General features: G+C 38.7%; 1 protein-coding gene across 1 annotated transcript; it reads right to left on the reverse strand.

The window, feature by feature from the left end:
• Positions 1-4,811: 4,811 nt before the first annotated feature.
• On the reverse strand, positions 4,812-9,445 carry LOC139735253 (alpha-(1,3)-fucosyltransferase 7-like). Its single transcript, XM_071646009.1, has 2 exons — positions 9,416-9,445; positions 4,812-6,143 (listed from the first exon to the last, which is right to left on the reverse strand). Exons 1-2 carry the CDS (start codon positions 9,443-9,445, stop codon positions 4,812-4,814), a joined length of 1,362 nt encoding a protein of 453 aa, XP_071502110.1.
• Between the last annotated feature and the right edge of the window lie 11,688 nt (positions 9,446-21,133).

Raw genomic sequence — 21,133 nt, forward strand, 5'->3', positions numbered from 1 at the left:
ATCCTTTTTCCTTTTATTTTAGTCAAAGAATGAAAGAAAGGAAAGCCAAAACATGTACTTTTTAAATGTATGAAACCATCTTGACATAGTTATGTATTGGTGTCCCATTTCTTGATTGCAGTTTTGTTTAGTCTGGTTCAGCTTTTTAATGTTCAATACCCCATGAATGAAATTTACTTTTAGTATTTTAGGGGAATATGACAAGGATACAGTAGTAGCTTGGTCTTCCAGTGAATGTGTTAGCTAGGTATTTGCCTACAATATAGAGATTTGCTCTATCTGGACTGCAAACTGAGTTTTATTATTATACCTTTTTTTTTTTCATGCCGACATGACCTGATGGTTGAGCTTTGGTCTTTGAAAAAGTAATTTGTATTAAAGTTACGTCTGCAAAAAGTTTGTGGGGCACATTTAATGTGTGTTGAATAACAAAATGCTGAAAATCTATTTTTTGATCGGCAATCTACAATTGAATTATTTCAGGCTTTCAAGTGGCCCTACTTTTCCTACTTTTTCCTACTTTTTTACTGCTGTCCCTACTTTTCCTACTTTTTTGCTCAAAATCCTACTTTTTCCTACTTTTTCCTACTTTTTTGGTGAAAAACCCCGCAAAAAAAAATGTGCAAGGCTACTTGAATAATTTATATTCAGAAATGATGAGTAGACTCTAGTTGCAGATTCTCACTGTTGGGGAGAGCCTCTTCAGCATGAAAGAGGGATAACACACACCAATCAACCACAAGACTGCTGCCAGCCTCAGCTTTTGCTCCTGTGCAGATGTGATTGATCCCACTGATATTGCAGCCTAGGACTTGGAGCAGTGCTCAACCAGCTCTCACCATCAAAATTACCAGGCTCTCCCAGGAGCAAAAGTGAGGCTGAGGCAGCAGGGTTGTGAGTACAAATTAAGATTTACATGTACCATCAAGAGTTCTGGTGAGTGTCGACGAAAACTACTCCAAAAAGCCTGCACATGTCCTGACTTATTCCTACTTTTTTTTCTTTAATGCCCTACTTTTTCCCTCTTTAAGTCCTACTTTTTCCTACTTTTTTAGAGATTTCGTTCCTACTTTATTCCTACTTTTTTACGTTATCCCACTTGAAAGCCTGTTATTTGTAATGGTCTCCCATGCTATAGTCCACATTCCACATGCAACAAGTGATAGAGGGACCTTTCTCTCAGTTGAAAAACAGAGAAACAGACTAATGTAGACAACTCACACCAACCTTGTTTGTGGACCGTGCTGTGACTACACAGGGAGACACAATTTTGAAGAGCATAAGGGTATTCATGCTAGATATGAATCTATGCAATGGAGACTCTCCAGGCTATTCAGATAATAGAACTTTCAAGCAGCTGGAGTTTTTAGCATTTGTTATTCTGAGAAACATTAGCATTAGTGATAGGGCAACATTTTAAATTTGTTTAATCAATTAAATGCATGAATTTGAACAAAGTAATCTAGTGCTGCGTAAAAATGAACAGTGATTCCACCCTAATGTTTCTTAAGAATGCTGCCAATGATATGATTTATTTTTAGAAGAGAGATGAACATAATATGAAGGATATTCTATATTAAAAATGTGTCTAACACATGAAATTGAATATGATGAATGACATGAAATGTCAGAGTGTATAATACATCAATTAAACTGCTTGTTGTGCTTGTTTTGTGATTGTAGATTTATTTGGTTTTACTTGAAGCAGCTGCCATTTTCCAGCCATTAAACAGGTTAAACTATAGGCAAATATAGTGATGCATTGACTGAAATTGGTCACTGTGTACACATTGTATGCACAATGCGGACCAAGACAGGCAGCTTGAATGATTTGAGTACCATGAAGATGTGTATTTTTATGATTGAATGTTTCATTTTTTTTTTTAATGGTGGTGATAAAATCTTAAGAATATAGCAGTTAAATCTGTAAAGTCTCTATGATTATTTTGATATGTATATGATTGGTGGCTGTCCAGGTAGATGCAAGTAATTTATGTGCACTTTTGGGGATACATAACTTATACTATACTGTGGAGCAGCTAAAGGGCCAATTCCATGCTGGAATTTCAGTCTGATTACATGTATATATATGATCCTGTGCCATGAAAAGCAAGTGGTAGAAATGGTGTGCTCAGTGCAGTAACAGATTTTGTAAGTAACAGATTTTGTTAACTCGTCAAAGCATGTGCTAAGTAGATTTCTGTTTGTTTGTTTGTTTGTTGTTTTGTTTGTGTGTTTTCTCAATACTAGACAAGGTATTGCTCATAGAAAATGGTCCATTTTGTCTTTTTCGTTTTCAGAAAGGATGCCTAAAAAGATGTCTGTCTGAATTGTGTACAAAAAATGATTGTAGTCCCATGTATGCATATCTATGTGCAGATATGTTGTTCAGAAGTGCATAGAAATGGGCAAGGGCAGGATGTTTAGAGTTTGTGAAAGTAAAGCATGAATATTATTAATTATCTCACAGAGTCTGTAAATGTATAGCCCTACATTGTCCAGACCAAAAACTATCATCAAAAGCATGTGCTTGGAAGATTTATGGTTACTGCTGTGTCAGTTGTAGTGATAACGTTTTTGAATCATTTTTATTTCACTCCTCCCCCCCCCCCCCCCCCCCCCCCCAATGGACAGAGTGATTCTAATTGTTTGTTACAGCTTCCTACTGATGCTGTGTGTTGGCTGAAATTTAGCACAGAACATGATTATGTGCTTTCGTAGTAGATGCTACCTCCCTGGTCTATTTGTCGTACAAAGTAAACACCGAGTACATTAGTAGCTTTTATGTATCATAGATACTTTTTTTACTAGACCTCATGCCATAGACAATTGTGTTCTGTAGTTGTTTTGATGAAGAGTTTTGTTTTATTTTGTACAAGAGGTAATGCTTTTCTGTAATTTTTATGATTGTCCTTAAAGGTAATGGGAATCATATTGAGGGCCAATATTCTTGGCAGTATTAATTGTAAATTTTTTTGGGGTCCTTGTGAAACAAAGCAATATCATCATGATCTCGTTGAAGCATTTACAACTATACTCATTGTCATCTCATCACTAATAACGACTCAAGAAATTTACAGTCATTAAAATGTAAAGATAACCCTTGCGATGTTGACAATGTAGAAAAGGAATTGCCTTCTGTCAGAGTTGCAATTTATTTATGTTGTTCTTCTTTAATAGTATTTTAATTTTCATACCGAAATGAATTTATGAAATAATTTAGACAAAATGCTACATGTTGATTTGATTGTTAATCTGTGTACTGACTAGAACATCTCCGTTTTCAAGGCATGTTTGACATTTTTATCAAACCACTGTAATCCAAGTTTTGATTGCACCTCTTAATGCATTTGCAGGCTTATGGTGTATGATTTGCTGAAAAAAAGGTGATTAAAAATTGCCTACAATAGTGCAAAAATGCATATGTGTGACAGATATATTTTAAGAATGTGAACATTGATATTGAAGACAATTACTTCATGAATAAAAGTACCTCTATTTTGAGATGAAGAATCGGCAACAAGTGATTGGTGTGTTGTATTGTGAACTGGACTGAGTTAATAACATATCACTGGGAGTAAAGTGCCATTTAATGTGGTCGTGTGTGTCATGCGGTACAATTTGCATCTGGCTAATAAGACGTGAGTTTATATGGAGGATATACATTTGATGGTCGTCGTCATTGTGAGTGTGCTGTTACTATACTACTGATACTTCTACCGATGATGATGGTGATGCACCATGATGATGATAACGATTTTCAGTACGAATATTGTTACATTTTAGTAGTACTGTAGCATCTGTAGAATGATAGACCAGTCTTGACTGCGGTACATACATGTAAGATACAACTGAACAAACGGAATCGGCGAAAATGTCTAAAATCGTAAAATTGAGAATTTAAGTTACGGAATTTAAAAGTTTTACACACGCTTATTTCGACAACTGTCTCATCTTCAAATCAGACGAGATTGATAATGACATCACGGCCACTGATGTCTGCCATTCACTGAGTGGCTGTACTCAACGGTGTATGATTTAGCAATGACTCCTCGGCCAAGGGGAAGGGAGCGTTTCTGCTATAAAAAAGGTAATTGACGTAAGGAACGATTTACAGTGTGCATAGACATTTTTATCGTGAAATACTGTAGATTAATTGCAACAATTTTGACTTAGTCTTACGTTTCAACGAAAGTTCTGTTAAAACTTTTTCTTATCCAATCTTGGTAACGCTATATCATTAAGTTTGTCTGACTTTATGCTTGCAATGATAGCTAATATGAAGTACGTTTATATTCGTATCATTTAGTAAAAAAAAAAAAACAAACACGCAGAGACAAGTCGTTACACGCAAACATAAACATACATGCTGTTGCAGCTGTGTAGTGATTATTCATTGTCAATATTCTTCTTTAATGCTCACTGTCAAAAGTCATGAATAATGCTTAAGTTATGTCTTGAGCAAGCATCATTTTAAAGGAGACATTCGTACTAGAATTTTTGTTTTGCAGGTTGCCCACTGTGAATTATCATGCTATCTTGTGTTATTTTCGAAGCTTCGAAATAATGTAGACCGTACAGATTAATGTAAGGGAATAAACTCCCACAGTCATAAAATGTTGCGCGTCATGCGAAATACGATACAAATATGATGTCGTCATACACATTATATCACTTCATGAAAGGCTCCAGTCCTCTGTTTGTGATTGGGGCGATACATTTCACTTACGCCCATGACGTCATCTTTTTCCTTCTTTTATCCCTGATAACCAATACCCCAGACCAATACATTGTCTTTCACACCGTTCTCTTCAGAATGGTTTCAGTTTGGTCATGTCTCCTCTGCCGAGATCGCGGTCGGAACCCCACAGGGACCACGTCAAGTAGGCGAGCATCTGTTCCCTGGGCCAGAATGGCGTTAAGATGGCCTTACTAGGCGGTTTTCGGCATCCTCGGTACCATGTGGAATTGCCCAAGGTGCGTAGCCTTTGGGTGGTTCCCTTGAACATGTGAGGTATAGTCCTACACAAATCCTGAACATGAATCGGATAAGTGTTTACCACTTCAAAGTCGCGACCCCACTCGAAATACTTCTTGTACGACTCGTGGTCGACGTTTAGTTTCCTCAGAAATGTAGCCATCTCTTTCAATGATGAGAAATCGGAGAGATGAATGAAAGAGTTTGGGGGCCCCAGTTTTTCGAAGTCTTTCTTCGGTGCGCCATAAATGACAGGGACAACGCCCTGTCCAAGTGTCTGCTCCCAGAACTTTTCTGTGATGTACTCGTGGCATTCCGAGTTGGCGAGCGCCATATAAAATTTGTACTGTTGTAGCATGCGATTGCATCTTTCTGACCGTTGAGGAAGACATTGCATTTTCCCGCACTTACCATATTGATCTAGAGGTAGCAGACGACTCAATTGTTCGACAAGTGGGACGCGCGGCCAGAAAATTTGCGCGCAGTTGCTGGCCATCCATGCAACCAGTTTGGTTTTGTTTTGACTATAGGCCTGGTCGAACTCCTCTTGCGTCAACGACACTACTCTTCGTCGATAGTGACCGAAAGGGATCGGAATATCGGAATCGGATCGATACGTCATGATTTTGTGATATTTCAGATCGGCTACTCTCAGGTCGCGATTCCAGTTGACCACGCGGAGCGGCGTCTCGGTGCTGTAGTAGAACCAAGTCTGGCCTTCCTCGGGCTCCATGGCAACCAGACTAGATAGTCTGCCTTCGAACGCTTTCGGGAGCGCGCCAAAGATGACGGCATCCTTGTCGCGGAAGTGTAACACGTTCGTGCCTATCGTAAAACGGATGGCGCAGTCTTCAACTGGACAGAAAATGTCTGCCGCGTGTTTGTGCACGCGGCTCCGCATGAAAAGATGATACCACGACGAGAGTTCCGGCCACAGTCTCATGTCCGTCAGGTTGCCGTATATGTGCACCCTCTTCACGCATTCATTTGGCGGTTCGGTGAAGGGTTCAAAGACGACTGGTTCCGCGACATCACGTCTGTCGCCGTGCACTTCGTCCTGGTAATGTGAAAAGCGCAAAAGTTTCTTTGTCTGGAAGACAGAGTTGCAGAAGAAGACGAAAATAACAAGAAGAATCAGGAGCATGGACCGCTGCTTCAGCGAAATCTGGAAAGAAAAGAACAAACATACAAACATCAGACGAGAAAACATGCAAATAGAATTAATCTTCGACTAATATACACGCCCTCTGGTCAATAACGTAACGTGTCTTACTTCCTGCTCTAGAAGATAAGTCTTTAGTTTAATGTCATAATAGATATGAGAGCCTATCAAAAACAACAACAGCAACAACAGCAGCAGCAGCAGCAGCAGCAACAACAATAACAACTTAAGACTATCATTTCACAGACAAAATTCCAATGATATCACTGATTGCCGTACATAAAGCTGATTTATCGGAGTCATCCATCGAGACCGACAACCACGAGTCATACAGCCCACGAGTTCGACATAGGAAAAAAAGGTTCATAAGTCATGCAGTCCACGAGTTCGACATAGGACAAATTAGGCCCATGAGTTCAACACTATAGCTGGTAAAACAGCCCGCAGGTACGAGTTTGACATTACAACACGGGACTTAATGTGTCGGTCTCGTGGTTCCGTGTTTGCTTAGTGTCGAATTCATTGGCTGTATTACTCGTAGGCTGTATGTGTGACTCGTGGGCTGTATATGACTCGTGGGTGTCGGTTCTCGTGATGGGTACCAGCTTTATTATTTATACTGGTTCCTCTGAAAGGAATGTACAATGTATCTGTATTTGATTTAGTCTATGTGTGTTTGTGTGTGTATGCGTGTGTGTGTGTGTGTGTGTGTGTGGTTTGCAGGTGATTTTAAGGGATTCATTTCTCGTATCATTGTGTAGCAGTCTACATCGCATATATCACAAAAATGTGTCTGTAAAGGAATGTATCATGTGGGGTTAATATCCTCGTTATTAGCCATTATTCTACCCGTCAGCTATATGTTTCTATCATAGTCTCGACATGACAGTAACGCGCTTAAAGGGATCGTACAGTTTTGATTGAGACCTAATTTCAGGTTTCTAACATTTTATGGTGAGATAATCAGAAACATCTTATGAAATATGAAAGAGCATATAATTCTATGAGGAATTCAACGTTTATTTGATGAAAATTGGTTTTGAAATGGCTGAGATATCAAAAAAGAGCAATTCCACTAAAGTGTGGGTCCCACACTTTGTCACGATTCCTTTGTTTTACTTTGTTCTTGGATGTTTCAGTCATTCCAAACCCGATTTTCATCAAATAAACTTTGAATTCCTCTTAAAATGGTATGCTCTGTACTATATAATAAGTGTTTTCTTGGTATCTCGCAAAAAGTTAAAAGCCCAATGCTCATCTCCACCAATACTGTACTATCCCTTTACGTACTGCGGAGGAAAACTCGCTGTTGCCTGTGTAATATCAACGCGAATCTTGGATGAAGACATAATAACTATGTTGCTGAAACAATTCTGGGCACCGAAATAAACACAACATAATTGTCATTGCCACACAGGCATACTTTAAATTTACAAAATTCAACATGAGACCTCACAATACTAATCGTTTTATTCCATTTTCTGCACATTAATTTCGTCAGCGCTTCCAACTTGTGAGTAGTGATTCTGCAATATCATTTTAAGTCGAAATGCCAATTCAAACAATGTATTGCACACAGCGATGACTTTTTCATTCAATGACATTGAAATAAAGTGACATAGATCCAGTCAATATTCGTAAGCGCCCACCCTAATGTACAGCTCTAATTGGTGTAGGGGAGAGCGGGGAGAAGTGGGACATTATTTCAAGTTCGCCGATTTTCTTCTTATATCTTTTTATAGAAGAGATGATTACATTTCCTTTCGGGCTTGCACGAAGGTTCATATGGTAGGTTACATAAAGAGCTATAAGCTGGGGTGGCACCGTTCTCAATTTTCTGCAGTTAATGAAAAGAAAAAACCTTATTTTGGGGTAGAAGTTGACCCACCCGTGGGTAAAGTGGGACAACGGCAAGGAAGAAATGGGACTGTGGGGGTAAAGTGTGACATCCTAGATGGTCTATAGAAATGTCAAAGTTGGAAGGCGTAATGAAACATTGGTAATGAAAACAGTCAAACATGTTTTTAAATGATCTTTATTTCAACAAAACAAGTTTGAACAACATGTTTGAAAATCTGAACTGCTTTACATGTGATGCTATTATGAGGGACAAATGGGACACGTTGTCCCAACTGTCCCTCACATGACATATACATAAATATGTAGGACTGCTCAGTAACCATGCAGGCATTTTGTCAAAAACAAGCTATATTAGTTGCATATTAATAAGGCTCACCACCAGCTTCAATTGTGCCCTTGAAATCATGAATACAAAGACAACAGGTTAATTAACTTGATTTCAAAAAAAATATTATATTTTGGGGAAAATTTTCAATAGCAATTTATACATACTTAGAATTTGCTGAACTGCATGGCTTTCTTAGTGTGATGTACGGTTGCTAGGGGCTTATTGTAGATATAAGCCAATCGCTGATCTGTTGAACAGTTTTTGATTTAGAGAACGTGTCCCACTTGACCCGCGTCCCAACTCACCCCGCTCTCCCCTACTATAAAGATGTCTGACAAGTGTCTGATACAACTGCCCGTAACTTACCCTTCTCTTGCGGCAAAGCAGACGTCTGAAAGTCGATCTGAGAAATCCCATATTTGCCAAATTAATAACGACTGTTCACATGAAATTCTTGAGATCTTATAGAAACGTCGCTAAGAGACACTCGTCTTCACCCTTTCCAGTGTGGTGCACGATGCACGATAAAGCAGACTTGATAGGTACATAGTGTCTACTACCGTATACTACACACTACAATCACCTTACTTCAATAAGTCTCAAGAAGTAAAGCGATACATGCCGTTATTGAATCTAGGCTCGATATTACAGACCAAGTCCATCGTCAAACGTTATGTGCCTTGTCTCGGATTCAACATTTTCTGAGCTGCAAAATAATGACTAAGGCACTGACTGCGCGACACACACGAAGTGATATAAAAGGTCATGAACCCCGTCAATGAATTTTCGATATATTGATTTTCGATTCAAAATTTGCCCGGTTTAGTTGTAACGTATACATTCTAACATTAGCGTATCATAAGAAATAGGAAGAATAAAAGTCTGTATGAGCAGTCTACGTAGGTTATCGATCGTTTTCCTCGTCAATACACTTTCTGCCCGGCAGGAGCATGAAGAATAAAATCGCAAGGTATAAAGGAAAAAAATACAGCAACAACAACAAAAACCAACCTCGTGAGCGAGAAGCATTAGCTGCCGCAGGTGCGCACACTCTCACATACCTTAACACACAGGTGCATTGACCTACCACGTACATGCCGTCGGCCGATATACTCATGTCGTTTGTGACTTGGCGTGCAAATCAGCGTGTCTCAAGACAGCAGAGTCATTTTCATTGAGGCATTGCATCATGAACATGAAGTTGGGAAAATCCCTGATCAAACATCACGTTTTTCTTTTCTCTGTAAATTATGATAAGCCAAATCTGTACATGTGTACTGGCTTACTGTGTTGTTCTAACGTGATATTCTTTTAGATATCAAAGTACGTGGATAAGTTCCGATATTATGTCAGAGTCTTTATGATGAATTTCGCGCTTTTTTTTTTACATACCTTTACCATGGATAGCTCTGTTGACCAACTTGATTTGCAATGTCAACGTATTATTTTTTTTCTCTTGAATGTACTTAGAAGTTATACAGTTGACAATGATAGGCCTAACTAGACTATTATATCTATCATTTCTTGCGGCCAATTTGCCCTTATCAAGCAAGACAACTGCAAGAGATCAAATTCTGGGTTTTTTATATTCATTTTTTAAGTATTTATCTGTTTATTTTATTTTCTTGCTTGTTTGTCTCTCTGTTTGTTTGTTTTGGCTTGAGAGTTGCACTTGACGCTGTTGAGTCTCTATCGATGCAAAACATTACTTTCTCATAATGCTCAGCGTATAGTATATAATATAAGTGATTAAGCTTTTACTTTCCTTTTGTTGAGGTTTTTTTTCCCTTTTGACCTTTGTTCTTTTGTCTTCTTCCCTTAATTCTGGACTCATTTTAATCACAAAATACTCCAAGAAATCCCAATTGTGTTCTCAAGAGTCTCCTTGAATGTCATCCGCAACTTTTTCAGCAAACATCGGTAGACTTTCCCCAATGGTGCCAACTCGACATGTTATATTCTATTGTTTCAAAATGTGATGTTTAATGTAACTCTTGTACATGGAAGGCTGTTTTCTAACAGCCCTTTGTAACAAGTTGATGGACGTAGACGTTGTATAGCCGTCAGTGGCATGTCCCTGTTCAGAACCACATTGTCTCATAAAAATAGCTTTACTTTCAAGATAGGAATGCTTCTAAACAGGGCGAACAGGATACAAAGAAAAACAAAACAAAGGTACTTCATATACGCCAAACCGGACAAATGGTTTTTTGACTTATTTGGTAATCTACATCATTTTGACTCAGACAGTTTCACTCAGTGATTCATGAATGAAAAAAAAAATCTTCTTTTAGTGTCAGCAAGACCTATAACACTGTCGTGTAAGAGGTGATTCCAATGGTGACATCATTTTCCTTCTCTCTGACATAATATGTTTATGACATTATGTAAGCCGAACTTTGTAATCTGCAAAATAAGGTATTATTTCAGGCTCCGTGGAATGTATTTACTATACTGGAGGCTCCTTCAATGCTCTGCAATGCACTTAATGTTCCAACTCTTGACAAGCTGTTTAGAATTAGAAAATTGAGTATCTGAATATAAGAACGACCCAAGTCCATGGAAGACCATTTCGAGTAAACTTAAAAAAACTTCATATCTTTTTTATTTGTCCTATACTGATGGGAAGGCAACATTGTATATACAAATTAGAACATGAATTACATTATCATGAAAATTAACATTTATATTAATTGTGGAGACGCCATTTTGTATGATGGACTTGGGTCGTTCTTTGAATCATATGGACTTGGGTCATTCTTTGAATCATGATATTCTGCTATATGAGATGAGAGAGGGATGAGGGAGGGCGCTATGATATGAATGTAAAAATGACCCAAGTCCTTCATACTTACATTCATATAAGATTTCATTCATTCAATCATTTTATGCACTTCCGGGGGTAATTAGGATTTATCTTTACTGTAAGTATACAAGTACTGTTTTCCTCTGTTAAACTCACTTTGTTTTCTTGATACGATTTCTATCACTGAAGAAAGAGTGATGTATGTTATGTTATTTTGTTTTATTGTCGAAAAACGGAATAAACTTGAGTTTGAATTGAAATTTATCATTTATACACAAGATAAGTCCATGCATAAGCTACAATTTCCCATGTCAAACTGAATTTGGCCAAAAATTGGACTTGGGTGGTTCTTATATTCAGGTCTTCAGTTAAAAAATAATTGTTGAAACTAGTTGTCAGTGAGTTTGATAAAGGCACCGGGTAAAAGTGGTTAAAGGGGATGGCGATAGTAACTGACCAGTGGGAATCAGTGGGAATGCTGGGGGATGATTGTTCCAATTCTTGTGGGATTCATTTAATAGTACATTATATATCTATTGTTGTGTAAAAAGTGTTTGCTTCAGAACGGTCTCATATTCAAGTAATGTGCAGTTTAATGCCCCGTCACTGTACAGGCATGCTAGCCTGGAACCATTAAACTGCACATTACTTGAATATGAGACCATTCTGAAGCAAATCATTTTCACACAACAATAGATATATAATGTACTCTTAAATGAACCCCTCAAGAATTGGAACAATCATCCCCCAGTATTCCCACTGATTCCCACTGGTCAGTTACTAGCCATCCTCTTTAAACATACACGTTTAAATAGGAAGAAGAGCAGCTTTATGTGCATTGCTTACCGAATACTAGTATGTGCAGAGCCCCTATCATGTAAAATGCACACTGCCCTCTACCGGTGGTGTGAAGGACAACAACTCGTTCAGAACACTCGATCTGATGATGCCATGCACTTATTGCCTGTCTTTCAGTAGCCTATAAACTCCTTTCTATGAAGACTAGTGACCTCAACTTTGCTCGCAGCTTACAGGAAAAACCATCTCAACGGATCTATGCAACAGTATATTCATTGGGCAACACAGGAGGAAAAAATCATCGTGCTTTAAAACATTGTTTAATAAAAGGTTGGTGAAATGCCGAAGGTGAACGAACAACAATCTATTTTTACCGAGTCCTGTGTGTGTCCACCTCAAATAGGATGCTGAACAAGAATGGAGCCAAGTTATGGTAATAATTTTGGAATGGACGCATAATGAAATGTATTATGTTCATATATATATATTTCATGTAGGCCCTACGTTTGTAATTTGTGTTGCGCTGTGGTACTTTTATGAAACGGGGGAATTTATAATGTCATTCCTTGTAAAGTAATATTAAATCATGGTTTAGCGATAATACACTACACTCATAAAACAGAATCCCTTGTAGTTAAATTATCAAAACAAAATGTACTGTGGAAAGATTCGATAAATTGGGCAGATAGACATAACAGAAATATAATATTATTATAATAACATAGATAATAATTATCCTCATACATACTGCACACACGAGCACACGAACACGCACGAGCCCGCACAAAATATATAGCAGTCTTCATGACCACAGTCAGTAGCATAGACCTACACACTGGCCCGCAAATAATAACGATGCTATATTCAACACGAGCACCACAGTCATTCAATGCTAATTTACGTAACATAACTGATTTGGCACTCTGTAACAGAAAACCACTCACACCTATGAACAAAATCACAATCTTACACAAGGTGCGTAAACGATTACACACATTCCCATAAGATATACCGCACACAAAACTCATACCTTTTTACATATTCCCCACCTCTCTCTTAAAAAAGGGAATGCGAAGGCCAAAATAAACATATACAGGAGACACGGTATTAGCATGCATTAATGCTTACGTATGCCATAAAATATGAATGTTCTGCACCCGGCATTGTCATGTGCATAATGTATCATATTAAAGGACAAGTTGACCTTCATAGACATGTGGATTGAGTGAATGCAGCAATATTAGTAGAACAGACTGATGTAAATTCTTCTCATTCATCTATTAGTAGAACACATCAGTGAGAGTTTGAGGGAAATCCGACAATCCGTTCAAAAGTTATGAATTTTTAAAGTTTCTGCTCAGTCACGGGTGGATGAAAAGACTACTATAGCTTGTGATGTCACATGAGTACAACGGTATAAAGAAAGCATAAAGAAAATTCACCTTATTTTCACTTTTCTCGCATAACAAAAGAACACTCGACTTCTCTCTTTCAGAAGGCAAGGGGAATAATATTATCCTTAACATACATCAGTAACAACTCCAAGAAATATGCACTTTATTCAAAACGTAAAATTTTGTGAAATTCTCTTTTTATTTTCATTATATCGTTGTACGCATGTGACATCACACGCTGTAGTAGTCTTCTCATCCTGCAGTAATTGCCCAAATACTTTAAAAATTCATAACTTTTGAACGGATTGTCGGATTTTCCTCACACTTCCACTAATGTGTTCTACTTATATTGTTGCATTCACTCAATCCGCATGTACATGAAGGTGAACTTGTCCTTTAAATGGGTTCGTCAAATACCGGTTAGTGATTGGCTAAACACAGTCAAGTGATGGAGGCACATTGGTTATGTTCATCCATGTGCAGAACATTTTTGTAATATTCTCCCATGGGAAAACATTTTCACGTAACAAATGACGAACTATAGCAAACGATTGAACGATCATATTTTTCACGCGATCGATAGGATAAATTTGCCTATTCCATACAATGTGAAAAAGTAGATGACCGATTATTGTATTGCGTACGAAAGTGTGATAATTTGACTAACCCATATGACATAACAGGTGATGACTTTTGTTGTGGGGAACATGTACCAAACGTTCCACCCTCAGGATTTGAAATGCTATTTCGGGAGGCTATAAGTCCCTCGACTTCGTCTCGGGACTTCTAACCTGCCTCAATAGCATTTCAAACCCTTCGGGCGGAACATTCGGTATGTTCCCTCCCCCGCCAGTCATCGAATGTGTTAGTATTGTGTGTGTGTGTGTGTGTGTGTGTGTCACATTGTGCATATAGCATATAGGCCTATAATAATGTCTATATATTGATGTTTCATAGAAATGCTTGAAAGCAGAGTTTTACTATTACATTGTGTATTATCGGACTAAGGACTAAGTGAAATTGAAAGGAATGCTGTGAGGTGTCTTTAAAAAATATTAGTAATTATACTGGAAGGGAAATTATTGAAAAAGAAGATAAAAACAATGTACAGTTCCGCAGTTATCTCTCTATCTATCTAACTTCTCTCATTAGGTTTCCCATTTTTTTTACCATCATAAATCTCATTATGCATGAACTTTCAGAGTAATATAACGAGTGTGTTTATTTAGAGATTAACGAGGGCCGAGGTTAAGATGGACTGTTGAACACATCGATTACTTACCAACAACTAAAACAAGAACAAGCAGAACAAAAAAGATGGCATTTAGGGGTCACTGATGAATCATGCTTTACTATATATAGCAGATAGGTCTATAAATAGCAAGAAGGCTGATGCCGGTTGAACCCTGCACAAAAGAATCGTCCACATTTTATGTTCCTTCTGTAGGTCTATTAATAAAGCATGGTTACCACGCAAAACTGTAGGCTAGTCCAGCGGCCATCGAAGTATTAAAGATGGGATATAACATGCGAGAGTCCGACATATTTCGCTGCTTCATAACACTACAGATGACCTCCGAAGGGACATTTTTCAAAATCTTGTAAACAAAAAATCGGACAGCTGTCCGGGAGGTGCCAACGCAGCGTGGGTCACCTTTGTGTCGTCATCGATCTGAGAGATGAGCAAACAGAAAGGAGAGATTATCTCTATCTATTAGCCCGCCCATTCACCTTGTTAAGCTCTGCTGACCCTGGGCATTATTCTTCTGTCCACTCATCAACGGAATCGAGATAGACTGATCATTTATGGTTTTGAATTTTCATACGACTTTCTTTAAGGAAACTCCTGGAAAGAGAAGGAAATCTCGATGATTTGAGTGAATGCAAGCTTCCCTATCATGGTTTTTTCTTCCTGTTTACGGAAAAGAAGAATATTTCGTCATAGGTACGGAAATATCTGAAATCAAATTGTCGATCTCCATGTCTGGAACATGAAGAACCTCAATGACTCAAATTGTACTTGGATTACCTAAAGGGTATCCCCTTTTGACCTCTTGACATTATTACTGCGCACTTTCCAAGGATTCTACTGACAATAATTATGACTTGTGAATTGTGAAAAAGTGTTGCAAATGTGTTGCAGCATGCAACATGGTAATTAACTTCCTCTGAAATTAGTAGAAAATTTTACATGCATTCGATGGAGAAAAATATGAGATAAAAATGAGAACATAATACTCCCGACAGATATGTAGAACCTTGAAATATGTGCAGCCTAACATTATATAGATGTACATAGTCTGAGTACTTTTCGTGTCTTCATTGCGTTAATACTATTAAAGGGTCAGTCTTGGCACATGACGACGAATCATCACTGCCCCCTCGAAATCGCTTAAGCGTTATGTCGGAAGATCTGATTGTTACCCAACAAAGAGCTGGCTGAATAAGGTCGATAGGTGCTCCTCTTTGAAGGTGGAGGAGAGGGATTAAGAGAGCATGGTTGGTGTCGAGGGATAAGAAAACATCAATCCGTTGGTCTTCTCCACTTTGCGTTTGAACGTTTCTGAGTTCTCATCTTCATCACCATCTCTCTGGAGAAGTACTTTCATCGTTGTCTTCATACTGCTGATAACATGGGTTAAGAACTCCATGGACCCCGTGGACTCGTGGAAGATTATAAACTATTTGCAGAAGGTCGAAGTTGCTACCGATCATCATTACAGTGCGATGAATTAGATTTTAGTCTTCGGAATTCCCTTCTTAAGGAAGAACGTTTCCGATATTATTCTGCTAATATATTTTGCCACAGAGAGAATGCCAAGGACAGCATTTATCAGACTTATCTTTATTTCTTTCTTGTCACGTCAATGAGAACATGCAGCGATGGGACATCACAATCGGACTATATCACAATTGCTAGAGGATGCTTAATCGGAGAGCAGGGAAGTGTCTGTTACAACGGAAACGCATATCTAAACGTTTTTATTTAATTATTATTTTTCCATATCTTTTTCCGATTGAATAGAAGTTGTATGGTCAGGCGCATAAACCATCTACACCGACCACACTGCTCGATTCTTTCCCATAAGTATAATGTCTGGTGGACGAACTGTGATGTGTTGGCTTGCAAGGGGAGAACCAGTCCGCCAATTCTTTTCAAAAGCATTGGTAAGTACCGACTTCCGCTAACTTCAGATTGAGACTAAACCATCAATGATCATGACAATCAAAGAATGTGATGTCATTATATAATAAACATATCGCTGGCACTTACATGCTTCCACTACATTTTGGTAACTAATAACTCAACTTTTCAGCACGGAATGCAACTATCGACAAAAATACCAAGTTGTGCCTTTATTATACGCATAAAAAGTTCTTTCATAGCTCCTTTTACAAACAACGGCTGGATTTAAATGGCAATATATGCCATGGGAAATATAACTTTGTATCTTCTTGATGGAGTATTACACTTGAAAGAGAATAAAAAACGTAACTGAGAAAAAATAGAGCAGAGACGCATTTACACGAAAGCAAAGAGGAATGCGTTAATGCCAGGTTCTGAGGGGAGTATAATCAGCTTTTATTATAGTGGCAACAGTTGTGTGAAAGCAAAAAGGCATGAAAATAAGTAATCTTACCAAGATTGATATTTGCCGTTGGCGTGATCTTTTTTTTTTTGATTACAAATGTTTGGTTCATGATTTTAGTGTCAAATCTTACAGGGTAATGATAACCGAATGTAAGTATGTGGATTGAGCTAATGCAGCAAAAGTAGAGCACATTAGTGAAATTTGAGGAAAATCAAACAATCCGTTCAAAAAACTATGAATATCTAAGGTGTTGGTGACGCTATCGCTGGAGAGAAGACTACAACAGTTAAATTTTGCCGAACTCTCTTTATAGTACCATCTTTATACCTCATTGTCCTGCAGTGACATCACAAACTGTTGTCTTCTCATCAAGCGGTAGCGGCACCGAAACTTTAACAGTTCATAACTTTTGAACGGATTGCCCGAATATCCTTAATCTTCACAATACTTCTGATAATATTGGTGCATTCACTCAATTAACGTACATATTTGGGTGTCATTCCTCTTTTAACTTCCGATGTTTTTAAATGTGTCACCCACCTCCTCCTCCATGTACTCCTATATACAGCTGAAGACGCGGGATAAGAATAGCTCAATCGATGGGGAATGCGCTAATTCGCTCAGACGCAGAGTAAATGCCCTTGGCACCCTCCCAAATGTTAGCCATGCCACATCGTTATCTCGCCTCTTTCTTATTGTACACCAACCACTTACCAGAAGTGGAGCATTCATTATATCATCAGGGAAACACCGGCATAGTATCTCGTTTATCGATATTATTTTGATTCGGGAGGCAGTGGAAGCTATATAGAAGCGGCGAACTGGGGGGGGGGGGGGGGTGGGGGGAGGGCTGGGTATTTTTAATGACTGCTTTTGCACAGGAGTGGATAGCAATATGAAATCCATGAAAAGAAGAACAACGGCTCTTGGCAGTTTTCTAAAACTGAAAACAAATTTCGGGTGATTGTAATATTAAAGTCAAACGCAAAAAAAAAATCATTTTGTCATTCAGTTACTGTACTTAGAGAACAAAGTATTCATCAAAATTGGGAAATAACAATAATTTGTACATTCATTAATCAGTCTGTGACTCATGAAAATGTTAATGTTAATTCATCAACTGCAATATTCGTGGTTATGATAATTGCCAAAAGCAATAATAACATTTAATTTGATTACTGTCATCCCAACAAACGCTGCTTTATTGAAAACAAGAGATATTTTTAAGCAGAGGGGTAAAGATATGAGGTGTAAGTTTTTTTTTTTTCGATTTGTCGGTCCTGTGCACAAATGAAATTTGCTGATCTATATTCTTAACAAACATGTCGGGATAAAAGGGAATCGGAGCTGTCATCTATACTGCTTTCCGGGCAGCGACACTCCCACACTTAGATTATTCCCGCTGATTCCTTTTTTCCGACATATTTGTTAAAAATGTAGACCAGCAGTTGCGATGATATGAATTTCATTTGTACAGATGGCAGACAAATTGAAAAAAAAAACCTTATACTTTCAACGCAGCTTTATTTATTGTGCACCCTGTCCATGTATACAAACTTGTATTCTTGATATAACAATAATCGCTTTGATTTACAAGGAATGAATTTTACTCACTCAATTGAACATGATATGCTAATCTGACTGTTCAATAAAATAATATTGAATGGGAGATGACAAAATCTTGCATGTCTGTAGATAGAAAAGGGCCTACACTGCAAAAAGTCCGGTGTTGAATATGAAACACCGAGCTGGTGTTAAATTTCCGGTGCTTATTCATGGTGTTAGATTAACACCTCCGGGTGTCATTTCAAAATTAAAAATTGTTTTTTGAATAGTTTCTTAGTTACTGCACTTCTCGTTAATTTTGAACTTCAACAAGACGATAAAGAATTTTCCGATAAAGTACTTGATTTTTGAAAAAATGTGTAAACACATTTACACCACAGTAACACCAGTTGGTGTGGTCCCCTTTTGAAGCTGGACGGGTGTTATACCATTGAAATTAACACCACCAATATCAAATCAACACCATGCGGTGTCATTATTGAATTAACTCTAGCGCAGTATCAAAAATATCAAAAATATGTCAAATTAACACCACGAAGTGCCAGGCGAACACTTTTTAACACCGTCACAATACATTTTCAACACCTGTAGGTGTGGTCCTCTATTGAAGTTTGATCGGTGTTAGATTTAACACCCATGGTGTTAAATCTAACACCGATGTTTTTACAGTGTAATACTGATGTACATTGTACATTATGAGAATAGCTCCGTAGGAATAACGGGCAGGGATAGTCTACAAAAAGTGCAATGTTTAGGCTAGCTAACATTGATTCATGTCCCTTTAAGAAAGTACCAGTAAGTTAAGATATTGTCAAATCGTTAAGATTTTCTGTCCTGAAGAATTGTATTTAACCCTTTCAGTGCCAATGAGATAAATGTGCATTAATTCCACACACAAACCTATGAGCAGGTGATATAGTGTCACACGCAGAGCGTTAAGAAAAGAAAAGATGACCCTTAGAAATGACCAAGAAGTCATTATTTGTCCTTGTCTCTTATTATTTGTCCTTGTATCTTGAAGAAATTCTCCCAAACAGTTTAGCTACTTCCCCGTCCGTCATGTCCATAGAGCAAGATTAAGGGCCTAGAAGCGTTAAAATCTCGTTCTTCCCCCCAACGTTACAGTTGACGTGATTTTCATAAATGTCAAGACATTTTTATCTGTTTTCTGTTTGCAGGGGTATCAAGTACGAGTTGTGCTCCTGCTTGTAATTCTGGTATGGATTGCGATACTGATAGTCAACAATCATCTCGGGGAGGAAACCGTTGCGGAGATACATGACTTCCGAAAAGACCGGCAGGATTTAACTGTGGAGCATCACTTAGGTAACGTCACCGCAACTTCAACGACCTTCTGCCTTAAAAGAATTCACATATTCGGTGACCTGAAGGACTTCAAGCTGCCAGGCCAACTTGAGAGCTTGTACGAACTCTTCACACAGAGTCTAGAAAGTAAGCAAGCCGCGAGCATTCGGTGCGAAGAATTAACCGGTAACTGTTCGGTTGAGCTGTCTCTTGGTACCGATGCCGCCGAGTTTCGTGGGAAAGACGCGGTTATTTTCGGCATGTTACCGACGGCGTTCCGAGGACGCATGGAAACGTTGATAAATACAACACCGGAACCGGGACAGACCTGGCTTTTCTACAGCACCCACTCACCCCATCGGCTAGTGCAGAGGAATCAAGAGCTCCAGTTATCTCAGCTGAAATACCACAAGTTAATGACGTACAGATGGGATTCGGACATAACTGTGCGATATGCGAAGTATCGCGTCTTTCGTAACGGTTCGGATCCGGCGAAGAAGCTGTCTGATGAAGACATCTTGAACAAGAAAAACCTCATTGCATGGATGTCCAGTAATTGCCACGAAGTGTTCTGGCCGCGCAAGCCCTTTCTGAGCAGATTGCGGGCGCGCTTACCGCTTCACGAGTACGGCGACTGTGGTAATAGGCGCTGCTTGCCGAAGCGGTCCGACAAATGCGTCGGCGTCATGCAGCAGTACAAATTTCAACTCATTCTCGGCAACACGGAATGCAACGACCTCATCCCGGACGACTTTTGGACGCTGGCTCTGGCCAATGGTGTCGTTCCGGTCATATACGGCGTTCCCAAATCGGACCTTGAGAGGATGGCCCCGCCAAACTCATACATTCACATAGCTGATTATAAGTCCCTCGACGATTTGGCCAACCTAATCAAAGACTTGGGTAAGGATCAAGCAGAATACAGCAGGTTTTTCGACTGGAGAGAAGTGGGACGCCTACAATTCTCTTCTTCGATTCAGCCAGAGGAAGTCTGCAGGACGCTTCCTCATCTATCCAACGGTAAGCCTCAAGCTTTGAAGACTCTGGGCACGTCCAGCTGGTTTACCGGTTGTCGGAAGAACCCGGATGCAAGCACGCTCCAATTGTTCACTCCTGATCGGCAGTACAAGGCGTTTAACCACTGGGCACTTTGGAAAGTATACTGAGACACTGATTCTATGTGATATATGGAGTGGGATAAGGAAATAGCATTCACTGAAATTACACTGTGAATGGAGCACAGTATATTAGGTCATAGTGGACTGGTTCTGAAATGTTAAATAAAAGCATCATGGATTCGAATCCGGCCCAGCTACTACACTTATGGACAAGACGTCTTTACT

Source organism: Diadema antillarum, unplaced genomic scaffold (assembly GCF_040938485.1).
Source record: "Diadema antillarum isolate AM-2024a unplaced genomic scaffold, OU_Dant_1.0 seq00000567_RagTag, whole genome shotgun sequence".
Lineage (NCBI taxonomy): Eukaryota > Metazoa > Echinodermata > Echinoidea > Diadematoida > Diadematidae > Diadema > Diadema antillarum.

Bases quoted from the DNA above. Each gene is read 5' to 3' on its own strand.
- LOC139735253 (XM_071646009.1), bottom strand. From the start codon at position 9,445: ATGAGTATATCGGCCGACGGCATGTACGTG. The intron at 6,144-9,415 runs GTAGGTCAATGC...TTTTCTTTCCAG, and splicing joins CGGCCGACGGCATGTACGTG to ATTTCGCTGAAGCAGCGGTC.